At 40.2% G+C, this 20,521-nt stretch overlaps 1 protein-coding gene across 3 annotated transcripts in view; it reads left to right on the top strand.

Annotated features, from left to right (window-relative positions):
- Positions 1 to 20,521, top strand: part of LOC144085521 (annexin A13-like) — an 88,840-nt gene that overhangs the window by 45,057 nt on the left and 23,262 nt on the right. For all 3 annotated transcript variants that reach the window (XM_077614873.1, XM_077614874.1, XM_077614875.1), the window contains exons 6-7: positions 5,289 to 5,368; positions 5,828 to 5,896. In XM_077614873.1, coding sequence (XP_077470999.1) covers positions 5,289 to 5,368; positions 5,828 to 5,896 — 149 coding nt within the window. The remainder of the gene's footprint in view (positions 1 to 5,288; positions 5,369 to 5,827; positions 5,897 to 20,521) is intronic.

The following is a 20,521-nucleotide window of genomic DNA, read 5'->3' as shown; positions in this document are numbered from 1 at the left end:
AACCCGTCTACTTAAAGCATTACTCAGAGGTTGATATTACATAATTTGGAAGTGCTCTTTTAGACCATAATTCCAGCACTTGTTTCACACCATGAAAGGATCGACTCGTCTCACCCCCACCAAGGAGACGATGTTTACTTAAGATAAGAGCCATTTTCTGTAGCTCACTGTTACCGCAATTAAAACCTACAATAAGTAAATTAGAGAAAATAACCTTCTTCTAGGTATTTCCCAATGACAAATTTCAGTGTTTAATAAAGGACCCACAAATTGTCACCAATATGTCATAATATTGTCAATTTTCTCATCCCTTTTTCTCTAACCAGCTAATCTCTTATGTTAAAGTATTTGAACAAACCAACCATTCAAAAATAGTATTAATAATATTTTATCCTCCAAAATCTAGTTTTCTTTATTTTAGAGCCCTTCGAAATCAACAAATTGGTCAAAAATGGCTATCTTGCTCCATTCCCAATTTCGAAGCCAAACAAACCAATCTTTTACCAAACAGATTGTCTATCACCTTAAAAGACATTCTTGTGTAAAATCCGAAAAATGTGAAAGTAACCACAGAACCCTGCATTTCCTGCAGACCATGTTTTGCTCCTACTCTGGAATGTTTAAAGGAAGCACGCTCTTAGCCACTAACTGTGAGCTTTAGACTCGCTGAAAAAGCAGGATTTCTCCTCTCACACACATCTTATCTGCCACAAATTCCTTGTTTTGCTCTGTTTACAAATGCCTCCCCAGCGAGGTATCATGTTTGAAATGTCGCGTTTTAGCTGTGAATATTGAATTTTAGAGAAGATTAGTCCATAATCAGATAAATTAATTCCTCATCCGGTATCCAACCATATCACATTTTTTTGCCGAGACCCCATAATCTCAAAATATGATGCAAACACAATTTTATCCCATAGCAAAACCCTTTTTTTTCCACACACGTTTGCTTCAGCAACCCCAAGGGACAATTGATGTAATGTCTTCACGGAAGGGGTCCAAATTATTTAGTAGCGTGTGCGGATCGGGCACAAAACGTGCACGCTGAATGACTGCATATAATCAAGCTCTGTTTCTAACTCCGTCCAATCGGTCGCCCTGCGGGCCGCATGTACAAGTTCACGTAGCACTTCCATCCTCTGATCGTGTATGCCTTGTATAGTACAATGTGTGAAGTTGACCATTCAAGAAAAAGGGTTTCCAACCTCTCAGGCAACTCAACCCCCCACCCCCACAACTGTAGAAATACCGTCTGCATACAGGTAGTCTACCGTAACCTCGGCCAGAGTGGCCCGAGCTAATTTTTTCCTCATAGGCCTCATCAGGCCCCTCAGTTATTTTGCACCACATTTTCACATGCAGGGAGTTCATGCTTTCAATACTCTCCCGTGTGTCAATCAAATCAGCAGCTGTTATCCAAACTCTTATCCAAACCGGAACTGTTTCCGAAACGGCGGTAACCTGACCACCTGCCGTTGTCACAAAGATCCTCCACTTTGTACGCCTAGCACCTGGAATATCCATTTAAATTGCAGTTTTACAAGCTCCAGTATCACACAAAAAATCGAATCGAATTCCATTCACGAAAAATGTGATCTCAGGTTTAACCATATCAAATGCCATTATTTCCGCTAAATTTAGCTCAACATCTTCATATTGAAAGTCTTCATTCAATTCATCTTGAGCAGGCATGCCGATTGGGCCTCGTTTTTAGAGGCCTTCTTGTTTGGGCAATCACGCGATATATGCCCCAATTCTCCACAAACCCAGCAGGCAGCATTATTGAAAACTCGATTTCTGTTTAACCTCCTCATTTCTTTTCTCCAATTCTCTTGGGTAACATTCCTACGCGCTCGCCACCTATCTTGGTAAAAAAAATTCTCCTTCAGTCGAGGAGGCCGCTCTATTCTTTTTTACCCACTGGACCCGTCTCATCACCCTCATTTCTGTGGAATAAAATAGCATGTTCTGCTTTTCCAGACGCCTCGCTCTTATCAACATGCTCATTCCCACTCCGCTCAACTTTCTTTGCATTTGCATCGCACCTTTTTTTGCCATCAAAAAACAATAATTGTTATCATCATATCCATTCTTCTCCATTTTATATAGATCACCCCTTTGCTTAGTAAGTATTTTATCCTGCAGATCTACTATTTTATGTATATTAAGCTGGCCAGCAAACCCATATTTGTTTATCCATAAGTTTAGGTGTTTAACCCTTGAAGCGCTTTGATTTTCGACAAATTTCCAATCTTTACACGGCAGACAGTGTTTCGGATCATCTTCACTAGCCGCCTTGCTATTCGATCTCCCCATTTTGAAACAGGTAATCAGGGCAGTAATTTCCCCGTTATTTTTATTTTTCCTTTCACCTTCGTTTGTTTTCCTTAGGTTATCATTCCACACGCAACACACAAGCATACTCTCAGAGTTTAAGTACCGACCGGCTTAGGTACAGAACACCGACGCCCTTCAGTTTTATAGACTAATACTCTGTCTCTTCACCTGTTAGGGACTAGTATTTACAGGGTTTTACTGTCGCCGTCCCCCGGACGCGATCTTATCCATTTCCCAAATGGACCTTCACATGAATGCTCTTCCCCCACATTCGGAAACCGTCACAAATGCAAACATTCACGTGTGTAATATATTGATACTATAATTGTTAATTGCCTCAGGTTATACAAGTGTGTTTAACCACGCCCCCTAGTGACCGTTGTGAAATACAGCGTGACCCGGATGGAGTGGTGTTGTGTGTCCGGTTCTGGTGTTGCAATAAAGAGCTACACATGTGTGAACCCTGGGTCCTGGGTATTGCTGTTATGGTTATATTAACAGTTATATAAAGTGCAAAGTTATCACAACGTGGACTTACCAGAGATGTCTTCAACTCTTTTAGGATGAGTTTTCAACCGTCGGGAACCAAGGCCTTCAGCTGAATTCCAGCCCGCAAAGGGTTTTAGATGCCGTGGCCACAGTCTTTCCCAGATGTCGACTCAGCGCCCAGATTCCTTCGGTATATTGACTCCCAGGCTCGTAGGACCAATATGATAGGATCACCAATAGGCATTCCCAAATGCACGCACAAATAAAGAGACAAGACAATCTTCTGGGTTTGCTTGCAAGGAGAATCGAACCTTACAGGTCTCTGTCCAGGTTCGTTTTGGCGTCACACGCATCTTTTCACTGTTTATTAGCTTCAAGGACACTAGTTACAATGGACGTCTCAGCTCTCAAGGGAGGAGTGGGAAACAGAAATGAGACGTCAAATAGTCAAAACAACTGTAGGTCATGTGCAGCCGAAGGATCTTCTCCACATTCCAGCAGTCCAAGTGAATTTGGCTTCCCTTTTGTTTAGTCTAATTAAGGAGCAAAGCATTTACTTCGTTGCAAGCAGGCATTTTAGATGTAGTAAGCAAAGCACTTTCTTCATTGCAAGCAAATATATAATAATGTAAGACTCTAGGCTACCCTTCCTTATGTGACCAGGTGCATTTGATTAATAATTATCCCTTGTGTGTCTATTTGTATGTTGCGTCCTGGTATGTCTGGTTGTTGGATTATTGCTTGCGTTTGGTCATGTCGTCTCCCTGTCAGTGTGCTATCCTATTTAGGTTTGTTTCTTTATTGATTTTTACCAAGTCCTGAGTTTTTATGGCTTTTTCTGTTAGTTCTTATTAAAGCCTTTAGTTCTGTCTACCAGCACTCCTGTCTCATCTACTTCCTGCATCTTTGGGTCCGACATTGCTGCGAACCCGAGGCGTATTCCTGACAGGAAAATTGTTAATTTCCCGTTTTCTAAGATTGTCCCTGCCAATCGTTACATTTGTACTCAAATATTTAGCTGCATTAAACACTTTAATTGCAATGACAAGTGTGTAAGTTTTAAACCTAAGTTCTTTTAATTTGTATGCCTTCAAACAACCAGGAAGCAACATCCAGCTCAAATTGATTGATCAATGCTTATGCAATCCGTGAATATGTCACCTGTTAGTGACTCGTATTTACAGGGTTTCCCCGGACGCGATCTGACCCATTCCGAATCCCTTCACATATTGACTTTCATATGAATGATTCACCTGAGCTCGCACGTTTGGAATCCTCTCATGAATGTTTATCCATATGACCGTTTATGTGAGCTCACACATTCAGAATCTTTGGTCGAAGGACCAAATAAATGTCAGGTTCGCCATTAGACATTCCCAAATTCACACACAAATAAAAAGGAAAAAGACAGTCTTCTAGATCTTTACTTGCAAGGAGAACGACCGTTGAGCCAGCCTCCCAACTCCGTTCTGCCCTCACACATATTTTCTGTTGTTTTATTACATTCGAAGGCCCTGATTACAATGTACTATGAAGACCCGAATAATCGTATGCCTACGATTATTTTTTCAACTCAAATTTTCGCATGCCTACGATTCTTATTCGGGTGCCTACGATTATTAATTTTTGCCTCAATTAAGTCCGTGCAGCAGCAACATTGTTCTATGTCATTAACTTTCTACGTGTAAAGCACACGTGCTGTTTTTACTAACGTATAGGCAGCTACCGCTGTCAGTCTCCAAAGTTACCGTGCTAACGGACATCTGCATCCGGTTAGGTCTTTTCAAAATGTGACTGCAGGGTCAGAATAGTGAAGAACAATTGGTAAATTTGAAGTACACTAAGTATGTAATCGATCATCATGACTTTAATTTGTAGCTAATTGTGGAATTTAAACATATTATTTTGTTTCATGCTACTAGTAAACTGTTGATTAAAATAATAATGATTGTCCTTGTTATGATTTTATAATAAATATTCCATCATAGCTTTAATTCTATGCATCGAATCTGTTTAGACACTAATTATCTCGTGCCTACTAATATTCATTATTTTTGGAATTTTCCACTGCCTACTATTATTCCGGTGCCTACTATTATTAATTCATTTGGAATTTTCCACTCCCTACTATTATTCCAGTGCCTATTATTATTCGGGTCTTCATAGTACGTCTCAACTCTAAAGGGAGCGGTAGAAACACAAGTGAGACGTCAATAGTTAAAACAAATGAAGGTCTGGAAGTCTTGTGGAGTGTCCGTAGTGGATGCAGGTGCAGTTCAAAGCGTTTTTTTAATCCTCTTTGTTTTGTCCACTCCAAGCAGTCCAATGCGTTTTGGCTTCTCTTTGTTTAGTCTCACCAATGTTTTTTAGGAGCAAAGATTTTACTTTGTTGCAAGCAAGTATGATATATAATTATAAGTAAAATTGACATGTATAATAAATTAGTAATTATAATTTTGCAGTGCATAAATGTGACCTGGAGGCTGACATAGACAACGACACAAGTGGAGATGTGAGGAATCTCTTTATCTTACTCTTGCAGGTAAAGTTATTATGTCCAACGTAACATTTATTTATTAATTCATTTTCTGAACCGCTTATGCTCACTAGGGTTGTGGGCCAACTTAACATGTATATTAACATGTAAGTTATTTGCAAAACGTGTCATCAATTATATACGTAGATGAGACAAAGAAGTACAGTAATTGCATCTGCCCTTGAGATACTTTTGGTAAATGGCAACACACTACATCATTGTTATGCCTACATGCCACCTTCATTCCTTTCCCCCCACCTCTTTCCTTCTCCTTCTGAGCAATGACAAACAGAGCATGACTCGTCACTATCCACAGAATTGTGACTTCCACATGTCCTTTAATAATGTGTTGGGGATGATTATGACACCAAATAGGTCTTTAAAGGGATTGATGTGTAATCTGTCGTTATGGCTTTTTGACTTCTCACAAACATCTTTCATCTTCATCAATTATTATGTCAACAGGCGAGAAGAGATGACGGCTTTGAGGTGGATGAGGGTTTAGCCGAACAGGACGCTGTGTCATTATTTGAGGTACATTTTCAAGATTGTTATGAATATACTCTGCACTCATCATCTATTCTAAAATCCTAAAGTGATTTAAGTACTAGAGCACTTAACACGATTTATGTGATAGGATGCTATTGGACGATCAAAATACATTCCCGCCAAAATGTAATGATTGAAAACGCTTCCAAACCAGCTGTGATTAATGTCACCGGAAAACTGATGTGATCTATTAATGCACAGTTCTGGGTGCATTTTTTATATGTGACCAAACCATCAAAATATGATTTGCCCAGAACAAAAACGAGAAGATTTATTCACTTAATAACGTCAGAGCGTTTAGATCAGTGGTCCCCAAACTATTCCAGAACGGGTCGCAGTGGGGGCGGGTTTTCGTTCCAACCTGTAAGAGGAAACCTTTCCACCAATCTGGTATCCTAGAAGTGCAATCAATGGATTGCAGTTAGGTGCTTCTTTTTTCATCAGAAACCTCATTGGTTAAACTGTTTGTGTTGGATCGGTTGGAACAAAAACCTGCACCCACAGCGGCCCTTGAGGACCGGTTTGGAGACCTTTGGTTTAAATCAGCGGTCCCCAACCCATTTCTCACAGCGGACCGGTAGCGCTCTTTCTATTTTCTCGCGGATCGGCCAATGGGAAGGGCGACAACTTAAGACAACATTTTGTTGGGGTGGGGTCGGTGCACGAACGACACTGTTAGGACTATTTCCAAACATCTAAATCAGTGGTTCCCAAACTATCTTACCTGACGCCCCCTTCTTGCTTCCAGTAGACCCGCACGCCCCCCCCCCACTTCCTCTTTTGCTCATGTGAACTTATTCTATTTTATTTTTGATGTATTCATCCGAGTACTTTCTTTTCTTTGCTCCAAACATTTCTGCAAAGTGAAAATAGCAACAAATTAACAAAACACTACTATAACTACTACAACTATTATAACTGAACAACTATACTGTAACTGCCGGAAACACCACAACCATTACCAAACCATTATCATCACCATCAACATTACCATCACGTGAATGCAGTGGCGGGCGGTGCATTTTCTGGTAGCGCCTTCAACGTACCAATCCAACCCTCAAAAACTATTTTATGGCTATAAAACCTCTACTGCAGCTACAGCTGCGACACATAAAAAATAATCAATAAATTAATGCACAAAAATGGGGTAAAATCCACTTCCTAGCAGCATTTCATGATTAAATACAAATACTGGAGCTTTTCAGACATTAAAACCAGGCCAGGGGGTGATTTTCCCGGGAAAAGACAGCGATGAACGTCAATGGCGTACGGGCAAACATTGCCCGAAAATGGGGTAAAATCCAGCCAAAAACAGCATTTATTGATTAAATACAAATACTGGAGCTTTTTAGACATCAGAACCGGGCCCGGAGTATCATTTCCCCGGTAAAAAGACAGCGATGAACGTCGATACGTCCATACGTGAAATGACAAAAAAAGCACTAAAATACTAAAATTACGTAAAATCCACTTCCTAGCATCATTTATTGATTGAATACAAATACTGGAGCTTTTGAGACATTACAACCAGGCCAGGGGGGTGATTTTTCCCGGGAAAAGACAGCGATGGAAGTCAATGGTGAAACGCCCAAAATTAAACTGGGGTCAAATCCACTTCCTAGCAGCATTTTGTGATTAAATACAAACACTGGAGCTTAAATACAAACACTGGATTTTTCAGATATCAGAACTTGGCCCACAATTGAAATATTATTTAGGAATATAGCCATATTTGTAATTTTACTCACCAAAAATCCTTTTTACACAATATCCATCCTCCTTTCTTTCTTCCTTCTTTCCTATCGCCATCGAAGCTAATGATAAAAGTCGAGCCTGTCCTGTCATATTTCCGGCATAGTCCGTTTTGAAAATGGCATTAAATCAACACAACAATATACTATTTGCTTGTGGAGCTAAGTTAGTGCGCTGAAAGTGCCTCACACACCATTTTCCCGGCTGTAACAGGCTTGCTAGCTTCGGAGTTGACCGCCCCTTCTTAATGATGTACATCTTTTTCCTGAAAAAGTCCGTCTAGAAAATAGCTTTGTGAGCAAACAGAATCTATTTGTTTTTGCTTCTGTCGGCCATAGTGGGTGGAGTTTGCGATCTCGGCTGCCTCGGTACTGCTTTGGCCCGCCTACTAGCCAATCATAGTTTGTGAAAGCAATGACATGTGCCAGCCAGCAAAATGCTAACGCCTATGAAAAATCATTGTGGGGTGGCCAACTCGAAATCTGATTGGTTAAAAGCAACAGTCTAGTTTAATGCAGCAGAGCCCGCAAGAACTGATTGTGCAGGCTTTGAGGCAGATCTGATCTGGCAACAAATAATGGCTGAATTGTGATTGGTTAAATGTTTCAATATGAAAACACACATCTGGAAGCAGTGCAACCAGGGGGGAAAGCAATGAAAGGAAGCTAACAGACCATTTGGAATAATAAGTACGTATTGATGGACAAAATATAATATGATTCAGATATTTCTTAGGCCAGCAGAGAAGGCCTTGAAGCCCCTGACGGCCCGCCACTGCGTGAATGGATACCTCTCATAACACCATCCCCACCACCACCATCATCATCACAAACATAACCATTATCACTACCAACATTCATCAAAATCATCACATTGCTCACTAGTTATCGTAAATAAAATTTAATCACTAAAAGAAAGGTATGTGATCCAGAATTGAAGAGCGAAACAAATCCTTACCGTGGACAAGGTGAACATGTGGTCGGGTTGACGGGTTGCGAGATTGTGACGAGTCGCTCAGTAGCGTCAGTGTGGTTAGTATCAGTGACGCGTTCAAAACGCGTAACAAAAACTAGCTTAATAGAAAACGGGTTGGACCGTCGGAGTGACTGCTATAATCATATTTTGCATGTATTTAATGGCAGATATTTGTTCTTTGATTTTATTATTCTTATAATCTATTTAAACATTTTTTTTAGCAGATGACTTCACGCCCCCCTTGAATTCTCTTTACGCCTCCCTAGGGGGGCGCGCCCCCCAGTTTAGGAACCACTGATCTAAATAATCTTCGAGCAGAGTAAGCATCCAAAAGAGATTAGTTTTTACTCCATTGGCCGATAAGAGGGGAAAATGGCAGGTTGCCCAAAATGGACGTCGCTCGCTCGCTTTTTTGTCTTTGTCTTGCCCCCCCTCCTTTCTCCTGGAGGAGAAAGGCGAGGGGGTGGACGGACAAAACACACGTCCGTCTCGCAGCTTTCCTCGTGCCAAATCCCACGCCTCCAGAGGGCCGGGAGGGTTTTGTTCAAAGTAGGTGGTGACAAACGGCGGAAACAAAAAAGAGGGAAGTGCTATATACAAAAGTGATGAAAGGCTTTGCCAGTAGGTGTCAGTAAAATTCTATTCTAGTTGCTAAAGAAATCATGGTAGCTTATAAAAAGAATTTAAAAGGATAATTTTCATATTTCACATTTCCTCCCTGTAGTAACTAAAATAATTTTCATTAAACACATCAATTTGTATCCCTCTCCTCCAGGTTCTAGAATACAAATATAATCAACAGTTACTCTTCACAGGGTATGAAAAATAACAAAGTCACTTTTCAAGGCAGAGGCGAAAAATGATGTATTCAGTGGTACTCGAGAAAAATTCCTCTATGTCCCTCTTGATGAGCGTACATAATTTTTTAATCAAAACAAGTACATTTACACAGAGGACTCGACATCCTGGGATTCATCACACTTCGAAAGAGTGCGAGAATCTCCAGCATAGTTTGGCATGCAGTGGTACTGTATGTCACGGTGCTCGGACGATTCGCCGAAAGACGTTTGGCCGACGGACAATTCGCGGAACGGACGTTTCGCCAAAACGGGATTTGCGCGCTCGCCCTGCCCCCGGATCGTGTGTGTACATGTTTTTCAACCTCGCCCCGCGGGCCATATATGGCCCGTTACAGGTAACATTCATTTAGGAATAACAAGGGCATTTATTCACGGCCAAACACACGCAGAACAGTACGTGACAGAAGAAATAGAGAAAAGTAGTTATAACAGTACTGTAATGAAATTGTAAATCCAGAAATCCTACTCCAGAAAATTTACACCAGCATAGAAAACGTTGAGATTAATCTTTAAATTAAGGTTCTCAGCAAATCATTTTGAATATATATTTCCTAAAATAATGGGAAGTTACCGTATTTTCACGACTATATGGCGCATCGTATTTTTAGCCGCAGTGTCAGTAACGAGTGCTATTTCTGTATTTTAAACACACAAAGGACACACCGTTTTTTAGACGCATATATATTATATATGAATATCGAACCTCAATAGCGCTGGCTACCGGAAGCAGCCCCAGACTCTATTTCCGGTTTCCGGTGCGCAGTGACTGCTGGGATATATAGTTCTTGCACGCTACACCAACACGCTAAAAACACGTTTTTAAAAAGGCAACGGAAGCAAAACTGAGTTTGGTTGTACTTTATTTAGCCATTTTACAACTTACTCACGTCATCATCACCCACAAATCCATCAAAGTCCTCATTTTCTGTGTCCGAATTGAACAATTACCCAAATTAGTCATCAAAAACGCTGAGTTTTATACGTACGTCCAAGCCGCCACAATCCATTCGCAAATAGTAGCTAGCTAGTAGGTAGCATAACTATTTCGGGGCTGTAATCCATGCTTCCAGGGCTGTGTTGATGCCAATCGCCAGGCCAAAATCCACTTGCAAATAATAGCTAGCTAGTAGCTAGCGTAACTAGCCCGGGGCTGTGTTCCATGCTTCCAGGGCTGTGTTGATGCTGATCGCCAGGCCACAATCCATTCACAAATAGTAGCTAGCGTAACTAGCCCGGGGCTGTGTTCCATGCTTCGCAAGGCTGTGTTGATGCCGATCGCCAGGCCACAATCCATTCGCAAATAGTAGCTAGCTAGTAGCTAGCGTAACTAGCCCAGCGCTGCCTGCCACCCTTCGTCAAGCTGTGCTGATGTCGATGTATACAGGCCACAATACATTGGGTGTACAGACGCTCCCCTACTTACGAACGCAATTGGTTCCGAGCGATTGTTCATAAGTTGAATTTGTTTGTAAGTTGATTCAGTGCTATATTTTGTATTATAATTTATGTTTAAGGCCGATATAAGTATATTGAAGGTTTATATAAGTGCATTTGTATGTTTAAGGCTTGTATAAGTAACACGCATTGGTTTGTACTGAATTTTTTTTTTTAATAAAATGGAGAGAATATGTACAGAACTGTAGAGAGAGAGAGAGATTTATGTATTAGAAACTGGCCAAAAGAAGCGACCTAATGATGATTGCACAGTTTTCTTCTTTTTTTCATCATAAATGATGCGGTAGCACTGTATGGCATCATTCAATTGATTTGCAAACTTTGTGCAACGTTCAATATTTGGGTCCTGCTGCTCGATCTTTCTGTTTATAAATGGTACTGACGGTCGAATGATTCAATGCCCGTGAAACGCTCACCACTCTCACGCGCATCAAGCTTCGTTATTATTGCCACTCGTTTCAAATGAAATGGCTTGCCTCTTCCTTGCAACTCCCTCAATAGAAGCCTTTAGCTTTTTACCAACCATATTCAATATTGGATGCATGAGATATTTAATGATACAAATGAAAAAGGTTCTTTGCACACTGGAGATACATTCACGCACTTCCGCATTGCAACGAAGAAGAAGGTAGATGCTCGGTGAGCTGAGCTCTCACAGCGCCAGACGTCGGCGGAAAGAAGTACTACTCCGAAAAAGGCGCGAAATACAAAATTGGACTTGCGAACATTTTTGGACTTAAACGCAATTTGCAGACATGTTCGTATGTACCGTTGTTCGTAAGTTGAATGTTCGTAAGTAGGGGAGCGTCTGTATTGACAAAAGAACTACATATCCCAGCAGTCACTGCACAGTACTTTTTCTACGGGGAAAATAGTAGAGTCGGGGGCTGCTTGCCGTAGTTGTGAGAGATGGTGTACCCTATCGACTGATTTATTTTATCGTGATGACAACTTTAGTATTGGTCTATATATAAAGCGCATTGGATTATAAGGCGCCCTGTCTATTTTGGAGAAAATTTACGACTTTTATGTGCGCCTTATAGTCGTGAAAATACGGTATTTAAAATTAAAATATTGTTCTTATTGGCACACATCACTAGAAGTAAAAGTGTGTTCCATGGCATTTTCAGGTATTGTTCTCTAAGCCCTCTAGTCTGTCCAAGGCACTTAGAATTTCACATAAGTCTTCTAGTGTTGTTTTTTCTCAGTGTCAGGCACGTAGCTCCAAGCAAAAGAGTGTGTATGTGTACATATATAAGAATATTGAATAAAAAATATAAAACATTGGCAGCACATTGTACTACGTACTTGTATTTAGAAATATGTCCAGCGGGGGGCAGTACATTTTGAGATGGCTTCTACTGTAAAGAAACAGGATTGTTAATTTGAGGCACAAAGTCTGTCCAAGGCACTTAGAATTTCACATAAGTCTTCTAGTGTTGTTGTTTTTCTCAGTGTCAGGCACGTAGCTCCAAGCAAAAGAGTGTATGTGTACATATTTAAGAATATTGAATAAAAAATATAAAACATTGGCAGCACATTGTACTATGTACTTGTATTTAGAAATATGTCCAGCGGGGGGCAGTACATTTTGAGATGGCTTCCACTGTAAAGTAACAGGATTGTCAATTTGAGGCACAAAAGAAAAAAAAAAACCTGCACAACTTGACGAGATCCACACCTGTCTTATCCCACATCTTCCAGGTATATTTCTGCGTATCTCGAACTCCAAAGAGTTATCAATTAAACAACTACTACTTTGTCTTCATTTGTTCTCACGGCTGCAAGAAATGATTCCACAGTGCAAAGAAATTGATGGGGAAATAGCTTTTATTTTTATTCATCTGGACTCCAAGGTTTGGAGGAATACCGTAATTACTCGAATATAACACGCATATTTTTGCTATATAATTAATTCCAATAGTTGGGGGTGCGTGTTATAATCAATAACTAAAATAAATTACAAATTTTCGATCGAAAAAAGCATTGTCAAACTCACTTTGACGCACGGACATTGTGCAATTTCCAACTTTGAATTCAAAATACACGCATATTAAAGATCGTCAAGCCTCACAAACATCACAATCCTGCATTAATAAGCTGGAAAGTAGAATACTACATTGTAGTGTAGTACGTACTTGTATTTAGAAATATGTCCAGCGGGGGGCAGTACATTCCCTTGTTACATGTGATAGTCTTTTCCATTGTGCATATCTTCAAATCATTTATTTATTCAATTTGTATGTTCCTTTTCTTGTTTGAGAATGACAATAGATATTTGAATTAAAACATGGTATTGTCAATTGAAATGTAGTCAATGTTCAAGGAAGTCTAAAAGGTATTGCAACATAACATGTCTACATGATATGTTTGTCCACTCTGTGTATCATCTATTGCCCTAAAATTCAAACGCATAGCTCCACCAACTGGACGACACTCGACACGCTCGTACCTGAAGATTTCTCTATCCGGTTTTGAACAAAACAATCGTGAAACGAAGAAAAAAAGGTAAGATTTCTGATTTTTGTCAGCGGGAAATTTTAGGTGTGCACTATATTCGAGTACTGCGTTTTTCCAGATTTTTTTGGCCCAAAATTACCTGCGTGTTATTTTCGAGTGCGTGTTATATTCGAGTAATTACGGTATATGCCCTCCCCGTTGACATCCAGCCAAGCACTGACTCCCCGCAGTCGCTCCTCAAACACGGCTGGGATCATTCCGTCGGGAGCTGCAAAAATTTAAATGATTTTTCACTTTAAAACATAAAAGGTTTCAATGTCGATTAAACATTGACAAATGCATGTCTTACAAAGTTCAAATATGGTGCTGCTGCTTAATAAAAATATTCCTGAATACTCTTCCCGTGACATATAGTGCAGTTATGAGCACAAACACGTTGAAATACTAGCTCGAACTAGGCACTCAAAAATGAAATATATGTCTTCGAATTATAACAGACTATTTACTGAAATAATCTTTACATCTATTATATCTTAAAATGACTTGTTACCTGTTAAAATGACTTGTTGTCTGCGGTCTCCAAAAAGGTCAACGCATTCCACTCTTCTTGAAAATGCGATCTTCTTCGGGCCGTTCCCAAAAACCGAGCCTCGCTCAAAATGTACTTCCCCCGCTGGACATATTTCTAAATACAAGTACGTAGTACAATGTGCTACCAATGTTTTATATTTTTTATTCAATATTCTTATATATGTTGTACACATACACACACTTGCTTGGAGCTACGTGCCTGACACTGAGAAAAAACAACACTAGAAGACTTATGTGAAATTCTAAGTGCCTTGGACAGACTAGAGGGCTTAGAGAACAATACCTGAAAATGCCATGGAACACACTTTTACTTCTAGTGATGTGTGCCAATCAGAACAATATTTAAATTTTAAATAATTTCCCATTATTTCAGGAAATAAATATTCAAAATGATTTGCTGAGAACCTTAATTCAAAGATTAATCTCAACGTTTTCTATGCTGGTGTAAATTTTCTGGAGTAGGATTTCTGGATTTACAATTTCATTACAGTACTGTTATAACTACTTTTCTCTATTTCTTCTGTCACGTACTGTTCTGCATGTGTTTGGCCGTGAATAAATGCCCTTGTTATTCCTAAATGAATGTTATCTGTAACGGGCCATATATGGCCCGGGGGGCGAGGTTGAAAAACATGTACACACACGATCCGGGGGCAGGGCGAGCGCGCGAATCCCGTTTTGGCGAAACGTCCGTTCCGCGAATTGTCCGTCGGCCAAACGTCTTTCGGCGAAACGTCCGTCGGCGACTCGTCCGGTTACGGTATGTCACTGTAAGCTACCAGCGTGTGCTGGATTGTGTTTTGAATCATAGCTTTCAGACAAAAAATCAAAATAGTAGCATAATCTCAAGAATGGGGGTTGCAAATTCAATGAGAATGGAGAATCATGGTCCGGTTGTAAACCACGACCACAGTGATGCACCTATGGCTGAGTGATCCTGGGCCATTGTGTTGGCTAGGGCCTTCATTTCAGCTATGGCACAAGTAATGTACTGGTTTCATCTGGGATGAAGGTGCAGCAGTGTTCTCCCATTATGGCACACACACACTTCCATCCTTGGCTGTTATCAGATCCAGGACCATCCGGTCCTGCAACTCCATTTCCCTAAGGGCTTTTAAATCATCTGCTATACCCTGTAGGGCCTTGACAGTTTGGTTAATGGATAATAATAATAATAATATTAATAATAATAATAATAATCGGACATAGGCCCCTGTTGTAGTTATCACAACACAAAAAGCCTACTTGTCATCACACGCAGAAATTGCGTGTGACGAAATTGATGGTGCTTCTCCATAAGCTACGTTTACTCGGCAAAAGACCTAAATCTAGTACGGACTTGTAATTGGCATTCTGCTATTGTGGATACAGGTCGCTTACCTCTCGCTTACCTCTCACTGTCTTCCACTTACCTTACTTCAGTCAGCTAGTAGGAGGCAGATCACCACCCAAAACCTCTTTTTATATTACCGCAGAAGGGAATGTGTGTTATGTTACCGCGAGTTTAGATGTCTGATGGATGTGGGACATCTAAACTCGCAGTCCCATATGACAGTTCAATGTCTCTACACGGAGCATAACTTTACCCATTCCAAGCTGGGGAAGTAGTGACAGTATGATTTTCTGGGGGGTGGAACACAATTTATGGTCATCAGGAACATCACTGCCCCAGATTGAATCATGTGGTTTGAATTGCACTGATATCTCTTACTGTTATGTTCACTCCCCTTAAAGGGCACCATTGCACAACTGCAGATTTAAGTGTGACGTCTAGGCCCAGTGAATTCAGGATGTCGGGATACCATGGCGGTGTGTCAGAGTCTTTGGCATAGGGGTCAATTGGCTTGGGATACACTGGTGGGGTACCTGTGGAAATGGGTATACGACTACACACAACAACTTTCATTCACACCAGTTAGTTTCTTCTGGAACACCATGAAATTATACCACACATCTTCTTCATAGTAGTTCTCCGGATTGTTCTTCTCATAACAGTTCACTCTTCTGTGACAGGAGTATGTCACCATCTTGTTTTCCAGCTCGAGTCTCTGTGGGCGGGGCATTCAGACACGCCCAGGCTGCCACTGACAGTACAGTCACTGTGATGAGGGTGGCAACAGCTTTCGTTGTGGCTTCTGTGTGGGGGTGCAAAGTCTATGGGAGGTCAAGGTTAAGTGAGGGGTGCTCGTGGCAGGTGAGTAGACGTCAGATGAGTTTTTCACGGACAAAGGTTTTGGCACCATCCGACTTCCAGTCTACTCAGAGTCACCTGTGTCTCGAACTACCTTGACCTGGGATTGGTGAATCCACTTCGACTTTTCAGCGATCTTTGCTGCTGTGGGGGTTGGTGAGTTGGGCCACGAATGGGTCTTCCCATCGTGAAGAGAACCAGGACTTCCTTTTTATGACTCGGATCAGGATCCGGTCACCTGGCTTCACCACCTCCTGTAAGAGAGACAAAGGGGATCACAGCAGCTTACATGTTCTTTGGGCAAGTTTTTCTCCACCCTTAGTCTCTTGCCATGGTTCACCTTTCCATAGGGGAAGTTGGAATGGTCTTCCATGAACTATCTCTAAAGGTGTTAATCCCGAGCTAGTTGGTACTATCCTCACATAAATTTTGACCAGTGATAGGCACTCTGCCCATGGCTTCTTTATCTCTTCCATGGTTTTCTTAAGCCTTAGTTTTATCGTACCATTTGTTCGCTCTACTAGTCCCACGCTCTGCGGATGGTACGAGCAGTGGTTTTTTAGACTTATTTCTAGGTGTTTTATTTCAAATAGGTAGGTACCTTTTGGACGTTGGCCTCGTTTGGGCCTGAGGTTACCTTGCACATTCTCTACAACAAATTAAACAGTTCCTACAAAAAAAAAATTAAAGTAGGTATTAGACCTCTGGGACATGGAACACGCTGTACCATGTCCATCATCCCCCTTTTGCGACATGGCTCCTTCCATGGCTCAATTTTGGAATAAATTCTTTGGTAGGCACAGTAGGCCTTTAGCTGTGTACAGGCCGTCTGCAGACTGTTCTGCGCCTTCATGTATCCATGCATCTTTTCCCACTGTGGTGCAATGTTTTGCATATCAATTAATACTGTTTTTGAGATCGATTCATTTTTTGTTATTGTGTATACTGTGTAGTAAGTGTTTGTGCTGCTTCTTTAGCTGCTGCATCTGCTCTGGCATTTTCTCTACTGATTCTGTCATTGCCTTTAGCAGGTGCTTAACATTTGCATACAAATATTTGGTTGGGCTTAATACCCCAATGAACAAAAATCACAACAATCTTACTTATTCCATCACTATAGTTTGTGAAAATCCACATGCCTTATCAGTCAAAATTAAATATGCTACTATGAAGACCCGAATAATCGTATGCCTACGATTATTTTTTTCAACTCAAATTTTCGCATGCCTACGATTCTTATTCGGGTGCCAACGATTATTAATTTTTGCCTCAATTAAGTCCGTGCAGCAGCAACATTGTTCTATGTCATTAACTTTCTACGTGTAAAGCACACGTGCTGTTTTTACTAACGTACTAGTACTAGTAAGAACGTGCAATTGCCACTGGTAGAGTTGCAATATACATAATTACAATGTATTGGTAGGCCTAATATATACGAGAGTTACGTTATACGCAATTCATTGCAGCAATTATTTGCAACTGTAATACAACTTTGCAACACGATTATCCGTTGTCTTGCTATCAGTAGTATTAGCATGGAGAAAAAATATAAAAAGTACACTTTAGAGGAGAAAGAGAAATTGGCCGATGTGGTAGAAAAATACAAAGAGCTGTATGATAAAGAGGTTGAGGAGAAGGCTAAATTAAAAAAGAAATGGGATCCAAAGAGGAAAACAATAACTCCGCCGAAAGGTGTCAGAATGAAGAAAGATCCCACTGCTGATGCACCACCAGATGAAGGAATTGAACTGATTGATTGCGAAGGAGACGAGATTCCTGCTGATGAGATGATGCGGGAGGAAGATGATGATGAAAGTCACAGTCCCAGTACTGTTGATGATGTAACTCTATCTCAAGATGCATCCCCATTAACCTCTGTTGGCACAATTGGACACTTGCCGACAGACATTGCAGATGACGACACAAATGCTGACTGTGCATTTTTGAATGATGTTCAAGCTGTCATTGAAAAACATTCTGGCAAAACATCAACACTTTTTTTGCCATTTCTGTGTCAGATGAAAGACACCGTAACAAAAGCCAGACGCAGTTTGAAGAAAAGAGTCATGAATGCAAGTGAAACCATTGAAGAAAAATGAAAAGGCTGGATAATACACACAAATAATATCACTACTAAGTACACTTGTAGACTTTTGTTGCTTCATATGATATTTCTTTATGTATCTTAAACTGATGTTTAACAGTTTGAATTGAGCCATTTATTTGGACTGACAGAAAAGTTGATTATTTCTTTACAGTCGCCTATGTAATCGATCATCATGACTTTAATTTGTAGCTAATTGTGGAATTTAAACATATTATTTTGTTTCATGCTACTAGTAAACTGTTGATTAAAATAATAATGATTGTCCTTGTTATGATTTTATAATAAATATTCCATCATAGCTTTAATTCTATGCATCGAATCTGTTTAGACACTAATTATCTCGTGCCTACTAATATTCATTATTTTTGGAATTTTCCACTGCCTACTATTATTCCGGTGCCTACTATTATTAATTCATTTGGAATTTTCCACTCCCTACTATTATTCCAGTGCCTACTATTATTCGGGTCTTCATAGTAGCTGGTATTCTATTATGATCACTGCTTCCTTGTTAAGATCAAGAACTATATTTGGTTTTTTCCTTTCCTGCAATTACACAAATTAACTGATCATACTAAAAATTGGAAAAATACAAAAGGCAAACTAGGCTGCTTTCTCCTCAGGGAAAAAAGCTTTCCCGTTCTCTGCAATAGTTACATTCACATCAATTAATATCCAGAAACAAATGTACACATTTATAATTCTGAATAGAATTGAACCCACTAAAATGTAACCACCCCTTGTTTGTCAGGGTTAGCATAACTGTCTCATTTAGAGCAGTTAAAGCTCATTACTTATAAAATGCATACTAATCAAGTCCCAATTCATTCAATAATGTGTATCGCGTTGCATATTAAACTCAGTTGTTTGAAATTCAAAATACCCCAATCTAGTAGCCTTTTTTATCAAATGTAACATTCCATTGTCTTTGGAGTTTGTCTATCATCTCCTATAAAACTTTCTTAATCAATAGGTTTTCAATAGTCTGGCATGAAATTAAAATCTAGTTACATTTCTATCCATTGTAGTTTCTCTTTTCTTTCTGATCTTTTACTTTAACTCTCTGTAAGAAGGTTTAGTCTCAATTGAAACGCTTTCACCTTTTTTATATGGAGATAATAATTAAAACCGATATAAAAAAAGTTCCCTATGCAGTGGTCACCAAAATACGACCCGTCAGCACATTTGGCCCGGCCCTCTGAACAATACCAGAGATGCTATCGGATTTTTTTCCTATTTGGCCTCCAGAAAAAAAATCCTAGGCCCGGCCCTGTCAAAGAGAGAACGGAATAATGGCGAAAAAGTTAGGTAAGAGAAAAATTGATTCAGAATGCAGAGTACTTAACCTGCAGTGGACAAACGATTATTTTTTGTTCAATGCAAAGAAAAGGCTGTTTGTCTCATCTGTCAAGAGACGGTGGCGGTATTCAAAGAATACAATCTTCGCCGACACTATGAATCCCGTCACAAAGACAAGTACAACAGCTTGCAAGGCCAAATACGAGCAGACAAACTCTCAAAGCTAAAAAGTGGACTACAATCTCAGCAGAATACATTTGTACGCCAAGCTCAGCTGAACCAGGCATCCGTTCGGGCCAGCTTTCGGGTTGCTAAACTGATAGCAAGCAGCGGTAGGCCTTTCACTGACGGAGAGTTTGTTAAGAAATGTATGGATGCTGTCACGGAGGAGGTGTGTCCCGAGAAGAAAGATGCATTTAATGCCGTAAGTCTGTCGGCGTGTACAATCACCAGACGCGTTGAAGAAATCGGGAGTAATGTATATGCCCAGCTGCAGCAGAAGACCAAAGAATTTGACTTTTTTTCATTAGCACTGGATGAAAGCACGGACGTGCAAGACACAGCGCAACTGCTCGTTTTTATTCGTGGAGTTAGCGCAAACTTTGAGAGAGTTATTTAGGTATTATTTATTTCATAAATAGTTATTTATTTCCTGTTTTTTTCTGTGAAGAACTCAGAGAGGGTTATTTAGTTATTATTTATTTCATTAATAGTGTTATTATTTGTTTCCTGACTTTTTTTCTGTAAAGAACCTGGAAAGGGTTATTTGGTTATGTGGCTTTCTGGAAAACAATATTTTTTTTAAGCTCCCCTACGATCGTCACACTTTTTCTGTTACAAACTGACACCGGCCCCCCATCAGAGAAGGGAAAAGTTATGTGGCCCTCACAGAAAAAAGTTTGGGGACCCCTGGTTTATGG

This window comes from Stigmatopora argus, chromosome 12, assembly GCF_051989625.1.
Source record: "Stigmatopora argus isolate UIUO_Sarg chromosome 12, RoL_Sarg_1.0, whole genome shotgun sequence".
In the NCBI taxonomy this organism is placed as follows: domain Eukaryota; kingdom Metazoa; phylum Chordata; class Actinopteri; order Syngnathiformes; family Syngnathidae; genus Stigmatopora; species Stigmatopora argus.
Note: the sequence above shows the minus strand (reverse complement) of the source record. Positions and strands in the feature narration are given on the sequence as shown.